Source organism: Cucumis sativus, chromosome 1, assembly GCF_000004075.3.
Source record: "Cucumis sativus cultivar 9930 chromosome 1, Cucumber_9930_V3, whole genome shotgun sequence".
Taxonomy (NCBI): domain Eukaryota; kingdom Viridiplantae; phylum Streptophyta; class Magnoliopsida; order Cucurbitales; family Cucurbitaceae; genus Cucumis; species Cucumis sativus.
This window is the reverse complement of record NC_026655.2, coordinates 2,257,616-2,271,114: the sequence shown is the minus strand read 5'-3', so window position 1 is coordinate 2,271,114 and position 13,499 is coordinate 2,257,616. Positions and strand designations below refer to the sequence as shown.

The following is a 13,499-nucleotide window of genomic DNA, read 5'->3' as shown; positions in this document are numbered from 1 at the left end:
ATTCGACGTATACATTGTATTTTATAAAACTATCAACCTCTCAATAGTCTACTTATTAAGAAAACCTCTCTTAAATTTTCACATACTAAATATTAAATTGTTATATAACTAGAAGTTTAGTAAATAAACGGTTAAAAACTAATTATAAAGATTTTGGGATAAAAGTGAAGGTTAAAAATAGTAAAATAAATTAAAATATTTGGTAAAATATACTATTTCTAAAAAAAATTTCATACAATATTTTTCTTTCTTTAGCCAAATGTGTGGAGACAAAACCATATGAGAATGTACATAAAAATCACATATATTGGAGCCACTAAAGGAGGGGCAAAGGTGGCTCTCACTTTTCTTTTCTTTACAAATATCCTAATTCATGTTTCCTCTTTTTTTTTCCTTTTTGTTTAATTTCTTTCTATATAAAGAAATAATATATTTGACATCAATGGATATATATATTTTTAAATTCTTAAATTAAAGCTCTACATCAACAATGTTAGCTTAGAGGGGAAAAGATTTTTGTCATATACATATACAAAAAGATCCCAATCCCTATATGAGATATTTTGGATAATGTTGGTATATATTTGTATTTCTAATTGTGGAATTGTCGTCCCTATCCACGAATAACGGTGTATTTTCTTAACGATATTTGGATAGAAAAATTAAAACTTTGACCTAAAAATCGATAGCAAGTACAAGGAAATTACTCGTGTATCTTTGACTTTAATAAGTTATGTTTAGTGTTTTAACAAGTTATAAATTTTACTATTACTAGTAATTACATTCTTAAATTTATATGATAGGTTAAAGATACTTGATAGATTTATTTTTAAAAAAATATTGATTAACTCTTAATATCGATATCTAACGTACCTAAGGTTACTATAAAAATTACATTTTTAATCTTATAATTTGAAAGAATAAATGGGCTACGTTCATGAAGGCACGTGTCTTCAAAACACGTTGTCTGTTGTCTTCATTCTCACGTCTTTTAAAATAGATTTATTTTATTCATAAATTGTTAAAGTATATTGTTTTGATCTAGTTTTATTTTAAACAATGAAACAAAATTTTGAATTTAAAAATTAGAGGAATAATAAGTCAGTAGTTTGCTTCAAGAGTTGGCTCCAAATATATATATAATTTAGGAGTGGCTTGCAAATTATGTCTAAAGAATCTTTCTTCCTATAATTGTTTTTGTTCAAATTTTGGTTTGTATAATCATAAGAAGTCTTCTGTCTATCATTATTGATCCATTGAATATATATATATATATGGATGTATTATGTCATCATAAAACAATGGTGCTTCTAATTAAATTTGAATTTGCTCATCGAGATATTTTAGATTAGAAAAAAAATTAGGGTTGTTATATGGATTTAATTCCCAATCTACTGTCATAACTCCTCTCACGCACTTATTACGTACAATTATAATACTAATCTTAATAATACATGACATAATTACGTAAATTACGATATCGCCAATAAATAATCGAATGACCTACCTAATTATTAGGTGTAGACAACGCAATTTAATTATCTCATGAATAGAGTAGTTCTTCAAGACAAGTCATATTTTATATAGTCAACAATGAACCCAACTCTCTTTCTCGTTTTTTTTCTTGTTTATGCTCAAGATACGTGTCACTTAAAGTTATAAAAGAAATATTGGATTTAAGTTATTTAGTATTATTATTATTATATATATATATATTCGAGCATACAATATTAGGAAAAATTAATACGATTATTAAGAAAAAACCACTAAATTAATTTGTTTAAAAGAAATCAAACCATTTACATTAAAATGTGGAGAGGGTGACTATTAATATTGAAAATTATAATATTGGCATCTTATATATAATTTTTATATAGGATTGGCAAATAAAACTAAAATAAAATAAACTATCCAACTAAACTTTATATATATATATATCAATTCATTTAAGAGATGGATTTATAGAGTAATTCAGAATTAATGAAATTTATATTTCAAAAGATTCCAAAAGGTATAAATATGTTGAATAAACTAATCCTTTCCTTTATAAATAAGTTATCCAACCATTTCTAATTTGTATTCATTGTTATTAAGAAAACAAAATTTCAAACTAACCCAATTTATAATTAGACTAAAAGTCAAATTATCAATTTATATAAACCAAGTCAATGTTATTGTAAATACTTTTTTCTCTAAATTCAAGCCTACAAAATTGTTAGAAATATTTGTAATTATAGTAAAATATTATAATCTACTCTAAAATAAATCTAAATCGTCTATTGCAACACAAAAAATACATATCAAAATAAATTTCATTATATCTATAAATATTTTTATTCATTTTGTTATGCTTAATTGTATTTATATACATTTAAAAATGTTTGTTCACATTGGTTTGATAGATGTTCGTTTTGGTTATGCATTGTTTTGACTAAAATATATCATTTTTCTTATCGCTCAAATTACGAATCTCATCTACATTGAGTTTCTATGTGAGTGTTAATTAATTAGGCTTGACCTTTGACATGTTTATCCTAAGCCTAGTCTTGATATATAAAGCTAATACGTGTAAGAGATATTCCATCCACGTGGTGTTAGCTCCACTTCACATATATAAGTTTAACAAAGAAATAAACAATTTCACCGTATGATAAAGAAGTTCAACAACATATCATGAATATAACATAAACCCTAAACCCTAAATTTAAATTTACTAATTAAAATGTTGTTGCTTTTATAATTTTTTTCATAAACATCCATCATCGTATACCTTCAATCAACATTTTAACATTCTCATCAACGTTAACATTTTAAAAATATTTTAACAAATGTCCAAATTTTAATAAATCTTAAACTTAATCTATATAGTTTATCATGAAATTTTGAATTTTTGTTTCTTAGTTGAAACTATATAGTTAATGTTTAGTATAACTATTGAAATTAAGAATTGATGAAAGTTGAAAATATTTGATGTGAGAAAGGATGGGACCCACATGCATGAGAAAAACAAAAGGAAAAAATGATAATAATAATAATAAATAAATAAATAAATAAATAAATAAAAATGAAAGTTCTTATTTTTATTTATTTATTATTATTATTGGAAATAAGCGTAGAAGTACGAAAGCTTAATTTCCAAGTTGAGTGGAATTATAAAAAATAGAAAGTGAGTGCCCAATATCATCATTTTTCTTTCCTAAAATTACCTGCGGGTTATGCATTTCTGTCCCTACCACCATATACTCCCATCAATCACCAATGCTAAAGTCTAAAAACAAATAGCTAATGATAACTATGTCTAAACCATCCCACAATTCCAAAGTTTCAATTAATTGTATATATATATAGAGACGATTTATTTATTTTTATTTAACTATGGTTACAACCATAACCTTAAATTTCACTTCATAATTAATTTTTAATTAAAAAAGAAAATACTCACTAACATAAAAAAAACATAGACTAAATCAAAAATTAAATTCAAAACTTTTGATCTTTTTTTTAATTAGAGATGTAATTTGGAGGAAGAATTGGGGGTAATTGAGTCAAGTTGAGTTGAATAAAGACCCATCATTTTCAATATTTAATGTTGTATACTTTATTTTAAAACGAGGTTTAAAAAATGGTGGCAATAGTTGTTAGACATTCTCTCAACCGAAGGGTGTCATTAAATGGAACTAACCATATATTTTAATAAACCTCCAACAGCCAACAAGTTCGATATCATTTTTTTATATTACACCCCTATATCAATAACCATAGGCAGTAGGCACCAATTTATAAACTTTGTTAACATCGCTATCTTCATGTTACATTATTCCAAATTTTGTTTTTCTTTCTTTTAAATTAATTTATATTTTTTGTAGCTTTGTAATTAACATAATTGATTGGGCAAATTTGAAGAAAATAGATTCTCAATTTGAATAATGCTTTATGTTGTGAAATTCAAATATTATATTCGACAAATTTGAATTTTGATTTGGAAAACTATTTATTTTTACTTTTGGATTTTGTGATGACAAAAATGCAAAATTCCAAAAGTAACTTTGTGGTGTTGTGGTGTTTTTATGGCATAAAGATGATGAATTTTAAATTTTAAAATACAAATACAAATACAGAATATAGAAACCTATTTTTTTAATATTTACAATACAAAAGACTATAAACTATATAATATTACAAAATTATAGCTATACAAATTATTTAATTATTCTAACATAAAATATGTTTATACATAAATTAATAACATTATTTTTCGTCGACTAACATTCAATAGATAACTACACCAAATTTTATGATTATAAACCTACTATCAAACACATTTAAAACAAAACTATTTTTGTAATTGACCCTAATTTTAAATTAATTTTATTATTATTAATTCCCATCAAAATCTAGAAACCAAAAATTTAAACATAATCACTTTTAAATCCACGTTTAAAAAAATCAATTCTAAGCATAGCTTTTAATGAGATGTGATGAATGGTTGAGGCTAATTGGAGAAGGCTCCAATAGCCAAATAATGGAGACAGGTTGTACCTAAAGGACACGTGGAGCGCCAATACTTTAAGATCATAATGGATTAATACTAATCATAAAGATTAAAAATACAAATACAACTGTACTTAAGATATTCAAATGGTCCTATACACGTCATTCTCATTATTACAAATGTAATGTATACTTTTTATATTGGAAGTATTGATAAATATCCTATATAGGATAATGAGTTTTATCATAAATTCAAACAAGGACTGGCATGATAAAATTATCATTTCTATCATTATCATAATTTTATTTACACCAAATATCAATAGTTAGCTTGTTTTTATTTACAACTAATATGATATGATTCTTTAAGTGACATGACATGTTAATATATTATTCTATGATTGTGTTTATATGTTTATGAAAACAAATAAATTTTGATTCTTTTCAATAAAAATAAAAATAAAGATATTTGGATTAATTTACATGGTGACGAGTCTATTTTTACTTTTTGAAAAGATTGAAATAAAGTATTATTAGATTTTTTTTTTTTGGGGGGGTCAGATATGAATAGATATAGTTTTGTTCAATTCCTTTTCTATAAATTAATTGGTGTGATATTTTTGGCTTTTTGAAACTGATATTTATTCCACAATGGGTGGATAAGGCTTTTTGTAAGCACTAAGGGCTTTCTTTGAATGTGATTTTGATGGAAATTGAAATTCAAAAGATGTTTGATTTGATAGATTCCCTGTGAAGTTTAGTAATCAATTTTCAATCAAATCGTTTGGTGGATAAAGAATAAAGTTTAAAAGAGGAAAATATTCCAAATAAACTTAGTTCAATGGTAACTAACATGGATAAAGAATAAAGTTTAAAAGAGGAAAATATTCCAAATAAACTTAGTTCAATGGTAACTAACATGATATTTCTCTCAAAATGTAAGAAAATTGATCCACCTAAAAACGAGGGATGGATAATACTTGATGTGTGTGGTTATTTTGTACTTATTTGTTAAAAATTTAAAGAAAAAACAACAATAATTTAACTGACAAAACAGGTTACTTCTATTCTAAATTAATGTATAACTTATCATTGTGTAAATTCTTATTATTCTTCTATTCATATTATTGAAAATCTTAAACTGAGAATGCTAAACACAATTGAAACAATTATATTTATTTTAGTTCAAAGTACGTAGCTCAATCCATAGATAAATGTCATAACCTTATTTGACTTTACCTGAATGGTTCAATTTGGGTTAGCAGTTCAATTTAGAAATATACCAAACCCAAACTGGATCGATTTTAATATTCAAAATAGTAAAAATGTAATTGACGAGTGATATTGGCATAAACTATATTACTAGAGGTGAAAAGTACAACCCTCCACTCTGCAGTTGTGATTAAAAAAACGAGGAAATGCACCACGATAAATACACCCAAATAAACTATTTCAATGAACATATGAAAGCATGATAATCAGGCACCTGATATAAGATTTAACTAGTCCACAGATTCGATATTCTCCAGGGCTTTGATACATAATTAGCCTTTCCCCTCTCCACAAAAGAACCAAAATTGTGAGGGAAGATACCCAAAAATGAAGCTAGCAAGTGTATTTGGGGGGTTATGTACATCCAAAATTGTGAGGGAAAAGACACTCAAAATCATCTCCTTTTACGCCTTAACAAAAGCTGTACAAAGGCCACAAGGCAAGAATGATACCTCAAAGGAATTGTTGGAGCCAATTAGAGTCCACGGCATCCTTCTTCAAACCATCTCGCAATTGACTCACTTGTTGTAGAGCTTCCTTCAGATCCATCTTATCCAAGGGCAGATTAGAAAACTCCTCTAGGAACTGGCGAGCCCGTTCTACGCCTTTGGACATGTCATCTGAACTGAACTCACGTTTTCTCTTTAATGGTATCTGTGTATATAATGTGTATTCAAATCCAATTGGTAATATAATGATGAGCAATGACATATAAAACATGATATGAGTGTCTTTATGCACGTGTATGTGCATGCACTCATACATCTATTAGAGCAAAAGAAGGAAAAAAGAAACAGTAAGCCAATTTGAGCATAGCTGAATTGATTCAAGTATCTACCCTTGCTTAAAAAAGTTGGAGCTTCAAATCTTCCATTCGATATGTTGTTGAATTTAAAAAGAAAAAGAGAGAATCAGCGCAGACAAATCAAATATGAGCATTCAGTTTATTTGGTAAGAGAGGAGCTTCATTCCAATTGAATTCTGGAGAAATAGCAGTCTAGGTCTCAAAGCTTGTTGATGTCTTTTTCAGCCTTAAGGTTTGTAAAAATTAAAAACTACATCCATCCTTTTAGCAGGGTGTAACAAGAATTTTGAAAAGAAATAAAAACACGTGACATAATAGACAAAGAAGGTAAGCTATGTTGTTCTTATTTGAATTTCTGAATCATTCTCCCATGAACTGTAGTAGATAAAGAATAAGGATGGAATCAATTGTTTTAGTTCGAAAATGTAAGACTAAAGATTGTATACCTCTTTCCCATTAGTGGTTGAAGCAGTTGTATCAATGGAGAAATCTTCCAGTTCAGCAGCCTTTTCTCTGGCAAGTGCCACGACACTAGAAGGAAAGTTTGCAAATTCTGCTACATGAATCCCAAAGCTTTGATCACATGCTCCAGGTTCAACCTGCACAAGACAGAAAAACGAAGCTCAGTAACATAAAAGAACTTACAACACCAAGTAATTGGGGCAAAACAATGAACTTGCAGTATCCAATTTTAACTAAGACCGGTAAAAGAAATCATAGGTAAAATACCAAAGGTAAACTCACAAGTTGTAGTTCCACGCTATTCTAAGAATATGTTTTAGAAAATGACTTTGGTATCCTCCTTTGCTAGTAAAGGCTCAAGAACATGTCGACAACAGGACTCTAGGCTCTAGCTTTACTTTCACTCCCATTGATCCAATGACTCCAGATCAACATATTACAGATACCGTACAGGTTAATATTAATCCAACAGAATTTATTCAAATGACACCCCCAATGCCCTTCTGTAGTGTCTTTCAAACTACATGGTTATACTAACCTGTTTTTCACAAATCTTTCGACCAAAATACAGAATCCAAAAGAAACAGTAAAAAAGTAAGCATTCCGAACTTATCATGTCCTTGGTCAACCCATCTACTTTAGGAGTCAGACAGAGAAAAGAATATAGAATACAAGAAAAAGAGATATTCCAAGCAAACATCTACCTTGTATAGCATTGTCAACTTGTGATTTGATGAGTCTATGTGTGCACTGACATGAAAATTTGCCACACCAGCCATTTGCTTTCCATGGGAATCAAGATCAGTATTCCCATGAGCTAGTGCAGTAAGTTCATGGAAGTGGGTTGCAAACAAAGTGGGTGCTTTAATCACTTCAACAAGATGTTCACAAATGGCCCATGCTAGACCTGATTATAAGATTCAATACAGAGTTATTTAAATAAAATCCAACTATTTCGTTTACAACCAGGAAACAAGGCAGTGCCTTGCGTGCTCCAAGCATCAAAATTTTAGGTGTTGATCGTCGTGTAATAAGAAAGTATCATTCAAGATGTCTTGAAATTTTCAGCAGGTTAAGTAAAGATAGAAAGGGATTAATGTTCCTAAGTGAAAATCAGCACACTATAAAGAGTCCCATTTAAACTGTACTACAATTTTCAGCAGTGAAGCCGAATAGGTGAAAGGAAGATTATTGTATAAACTGATCTCCTTAAGTTCTTCAACAACATGCTTTAATTAATTCGAACAAAAACAATCATTAGCATCATATATAAAAAGTTCAAGGAACGTCGGAGACTTGGTCAGTCTGCTTTTTAATAGAGTTTCCAGCCATAAACATTAACAACTCATTTGGATATTCTTCAAAAAGGGGACAAGCAATAAGAATTAAGGATGCGCGTGAAGCTTGTGCCATAACCAATGGGAACTCTATAATGCAAACATATCAGGATGAAGTTAAAGAGTCAAGAATGAAACAAACCAAATCCATCATAAGTGGATGTCCCACGGCCCAATTCATCAATGATTATCAAAGATTTCTCTGTAGCTCCCTTCAGTATAGATGCAGTTTCAAGCATCTCTTGCATAAAGGTAGAAACTCCACGAAGCTAGAATGGTAAATTAAACATTCTTAGAGTTCCGGAACAAAGGAAACCGGTAAAATATAATTTTCTGTCAAGCAAATGCTTCAACAGAAAAAGACTGAAAATGGTTCCCCATCAATTACAAAGTTGATTGTAAAGATACAATTTCTTCTTCTTCTTTTTATATGTAGAACGAGTTTTGATTAGTTGATGAAACATGTGAATTAGACAGAAATAAGATTGCAACAAAAAGGAAAACGATCATTTGATGATATGGAAAACATATCACAGATTGATGAAAAGTTTAGGAAAGCCAGTGAATCTTCTTCCCCCTCTTGTCCATACGGATAGATGTAAGAAACTAGGCATTAGTTCTAATCAGTGTTCTAGCACGAAGAAAGCTCTCCAGTGAAGTGAAAGATGCACTGAGAACCAATCTCCTTTGACTCCTTATTGGAAAGTAACCATAATATGTTTACGGAAACGTTGATCTAATGTTTGATGGAAATGTAGTATTTAGTGAAGGGATATTACAAAAGAAACGAGTGTGTTTTGACAACTCACCTGACAGTCACCTGCACCTACGCGAGCAAAAATGCAGTCACGAACAGAAATGCTAGCTTTGTCACAGGGAACAAAGCAACCTACTTGTGCCATTAGAATGTTCACTCCTACCTACAAACACAATTGAACTGGTTCAGATGGTTTATGGACGCCAAAAAGTAGTTCCATTATTCAGAGTGAATGCATGGGGTAACAATAACAGCAAGCTAATATCAAGCACCTGTGATACTTCAAATATTTTAAAATAAAATAATGGTGTAAATGTAATCAACATAGCACCTGCCGGATAAATGTAGATTTTCCACCCATGTTAGGCCCAGTAATGATCTGGAACCAACTTTTACCCCTTACCTATTTACGAGAGAAAGAAGAGTTTAGAGTAATTAGATATTTCACATCTAAAACATAATAACAACAAATGAAATTAGAATTAACTTATTCTTGATTATCCAAACAAGCTACTCACTAGTTTACAATCATTTGGTATGAAATTAACCCAGTCTTGAGCCTCCACACAAGGATGCCTACTTCCTTCCAATATAATATTTCCCTCATTCTGTTGCAGATGGCCACAAACAAGTTAATTTTTCAGCAATTGCAATTTTTAATTGAGATACATTATCTATTGAGGCTTAAGATAACCAACGGTAAAAAAGGAATACCGATGAAGTGATGTCAGGTCTAGTATAAGGAGTGGGACAGCTAGAAGCTAAATCAGCAAAACCAAGTAAAACATCCAATTCAGAGAGCAACTCTGCCAAAGGTCTGAATACCTACAAATACACAAAGTTCTTTAAGTCCAATTAAAGTGCTAATGATTAATGAACAACAGATACATTATAGACAGAAAATCCACCTCATTGAAGGATGAAGCAGTTTCAATTACTCGATGAACCAAATCTTTCTGGCAACTTTTGTACTCCTCGACGATTTTCTGATACTGGTCACCTAACTTTTTAAGTTTGGTATTTGTAAACTTCACTCCATCTTTTCGGGTTTCAAGAACAATGAAGTGGGTGGAGAGCTTTTTTCTTACTTTTGGTTCTTCTTTCTTAGTAATTCTAAAAACGTGTCCAAATTGGGTACCTTTGTCTAACTTCAAAGCCTTGTCAACTGGAAGATCAAGATCATTAGCAACTTGCCTATGCAAGTCCTGTATTTGCTGCTCTATTGATTCTTGCACATTCTTCAATTTGGAAAGAGTATCATCATAACTGGATGCAATCATATATTCTCCATTCTCAAGCTGATCAAGATCAACAGCAGTTTCCACGAGATTATTGAACTTGTTCAGGTGATCGTTGTCAGTACAGGTCTCTAGAAATTCCAAGTACTTTTCCTTGATCAATGAGGAAAATTGTCCTTCGTAGTTCTCCAAGGCATTTTTAATGAATGGAAGCCTTATACTTGACTGCATTATAAAAATGAAAGTTTAAATATCATAGTAATAAGGACATAAAATACCACTTATCACAAAAACATAAATCTTGCAATGAAAACCAAGTCCCCGGTAGCAATTTATTCATGATAGTACAAGAACCTTGATTACCCAGTGCCAAGATATATATATTATATTTATATATGGAAACCCAGTGTCAAAAAAGAAGAGAAGACAATCATTTTTTTTTGCTTTTACATAACTGTATACAACCTTCAAATATTGTATAAACATTCTCCGTCTTTACTTGTCTATTTTACTTCTTTATAATAAAGTAGAAAAAAATGTAAATAGTTTAGCTAAAGGGGTACATTTACAGATATCAGTGCATCAGTATTCAATTAGCATGTCGTTAGTCATTATCCAAACCATTCATTAAGAATCGTTTCAATTAAAACGAATTTCAGCAGCTCATTTAAACTTATACCTGATAAAGTTTAACAATATGCTGTAATCCAGCTCTTCTCTTCTCAAGATAATGCGTCAATCGTTCAATATCTGAGATTCGTTTGAGATGCTGTCTCAAATCTTGGCAGAGAGCAGTGTCCTCCACAAATGCCTGAACAAGATCCAGTCTGGAACTAATTTCTTTGACATCTAACAGAGGCTGTTTTAACCACATATGCAGCAATCTTTTACCCATTCCAGCAGTACAGGTTCTATTCATAAGACCAAACAAACTGAAGTTTTTGTTTGCATCGGTTTTGCTCTCTAGGACGTTTAATGCTCTAATGGCAGCAGAGTCTAGCCTCATGTAGCTATCAAGATTGTACTTCTGGATGTTATAGTTTCCATAATTGCTTTCGTCTGCTAGTAATTCTGCATACGCCAGCAGTGCTCCTAAGGCAGCAGGTGCAAATTCAAAACCAGATACCAAATCTCGAACAGGTTCAACAGAACCTTTGATGAGCCTCGAAAGATCCTGCACCAAGTCTCTCATTTTAAATTCTGACTTCTTCCTCTCAGTTAGCATCACACCGCACTTCGTCAATACATCATGTAAAGGTTTTATATCACCAGATTTTCCACTTTCTAGAGGCAGAAGGCATTCCTTACAACCAATACCAACCAGAGCTGACTCCACATTTGTAAAATGACTATCGTCGATAAATTCAGCCATTCCCATCACTCTTTTCGTTAAATCAACATAGCCTAGTCCAACAATGCACCCATTATCTCGGAAGTATGGAAACAGTGCCACGATAGCAGGACTATCCTGCATTTCATTATTTGCAAACAAAACATCTTCAAAACTGCCAATATTGCCAGGTGATCCACTTTTGATCAATCTCCAATTCGAACCACTACCCTCGTAAAGCTCTAGTGTATGGTCCGTTCTTTCCAAAAGAAGATCTCGAGCAATGGATTCAAACATATTTTTGCTGACACTCACACTAGACAGGGCTTCAGATGCATTGCCCAGTTGCCGTAAAGCAGTCGTAGTACGGTAATAGGTCTTTGCAATGAAAACTGCATTATCGCTATGGGCGGTATAGTAATCCTGTATGATCATTATTTCTTAAACAAAAAGGATACTGTTTTCTTGTGCTAAAAGACTACAATCCTTAGAAATGAGAGAATCTGATGAAACTCAAGATAGCCAAATAAGTGTAAAATCTTACTTCTATAAAACTATCAATCCCGGAATCTATTCCACATAGGTATTATTTTAAATCAAGAATACTGATTAATTGGAAACTAAAATGAAAGAGCCTCTTCATCTCATCCCACCAGAAAAAATAGAATATGATAAATAACATATGCATGTGTTTTGTACGTGAAAACATATCCAATTCCAGCTTCTTACGGACATATACGAAGAAATGACATTTCAGTTTGATAATACGCAAATTGCTTCACATAGGTGACAATCATAAAGAAAAGCCGACCGAATATCTTTCATTCACATAACACCAAGTGATAGCCTACGAACAAAGTTAACAAATGAAGATTGAATAACTAACCCGACGATCAAAAAATCGAACAGCTCTGGAGTCCTGCAGCACAAAAATGAAATTAAAATAAATTACATTGTATTGCCTGAGCTAAATGAGTTTCTAAATAATTCTGACAGTCCGAAATATTACAAGAATAAGCTTGTTCTAGTATGATTAATCAAGCATCTAGTTAATGTCCTTCTATCCCATATCGCTAGGAACTTAAGTCCAGTAACAACAACAAATCACACCAATTTCAGCCCTGATAGTGCGAAACCAACTTGCAAAATGAACTTACAGGGGGTAGGGTTTTGAAGAATGCGAGAAACCCTTGAGCCTGCTTAGCATCTGTCATCGTTTTCAACCAAATGGATTAAAAAAAAAAAACTGGAAAACCCAATGTGCAAATAGAGAAACAGAACAAGAAAAATTATGATTTTGTAGAGTCTACCAAGTTTGAGCTCGGGAAGCTTGGTTTGCTCATCAACGTTGTCACCCATTCGTTTTGAAGCTTACGATTATGGCTTTTCTTCCCGTTTTCTGTCTTTTGTTTTTCCTTTCTCCTTTGATGAGAAAAACCCTTGGAAGTTGGAACCTGAAAAGCTTGGCGATGGGTTTTACATTCGGTTGAGTGCCGATTGGTAGTGGCGGGAAACTGAGACTACTCGCGCGTTTGGAAGTACACTCCCGGCTCAAACAACCTCTTCCCTTCTTTTCTTTTCTTTTCAATTTTTTCTTCAATCAAGTAAATTGAATCGCCCATCTAACACAATTAGTGATTTAAAAATTCTCAATTAGCTATAATAAATACTTGTAATACTTTTATTGACATTTATCTCTCAACCTAAAATAAATTACATCTTAAATCCATATTGTTATAATTTAAACTAAAATAGTATATTCATCAAACACTCTTAAACTATTATAACTTAATCTTAAAATATTTAA

At 31.0% G+C, this 13,499-nt stretch overlaps 1 protein-coding gene across 1 annotated transcript; it reads right to left on the bottom strand.

Annotated features, from left to right (window-relative positions):
* Positions 1-5,922: 5,922 nt before the first annotated feature.
* Positions 5,923-13,311, bottom strand: LOC101215589 (DNA mismatch repair protein MSH2). The gene is made up of 13 exons (XM_011650454.2): positions 13,003-13,311; positions 12,850-12,899; positions 12,579-12,611; positions 11,042-12,115; positions 10,033-10,587; positions 9,839-9,949; positions 9,643-9,732; positions 9,456-9,527; positions 9,177-9,287; positions 8,510-8,636; positions 7,735-7,937; positions 7,015-7,167; positions 5,923-6,417 (listed from the first exon to the last, which is right to left on the bottom strand). Exons 1-13 carry the CDS (start codon positions 13,049-13,051, stop codon positions 6,217-6,219), a joined length of 2,829 nt encoding a protein of 942 aa, XP_011648756.1. The 5' UTR covers positions 13,052-13,311; the 3' UTR covers positions 5,923-6,216.
* Between the last annotated feature and the right edge of the window lie 188 nt (positions 13,312-13,499).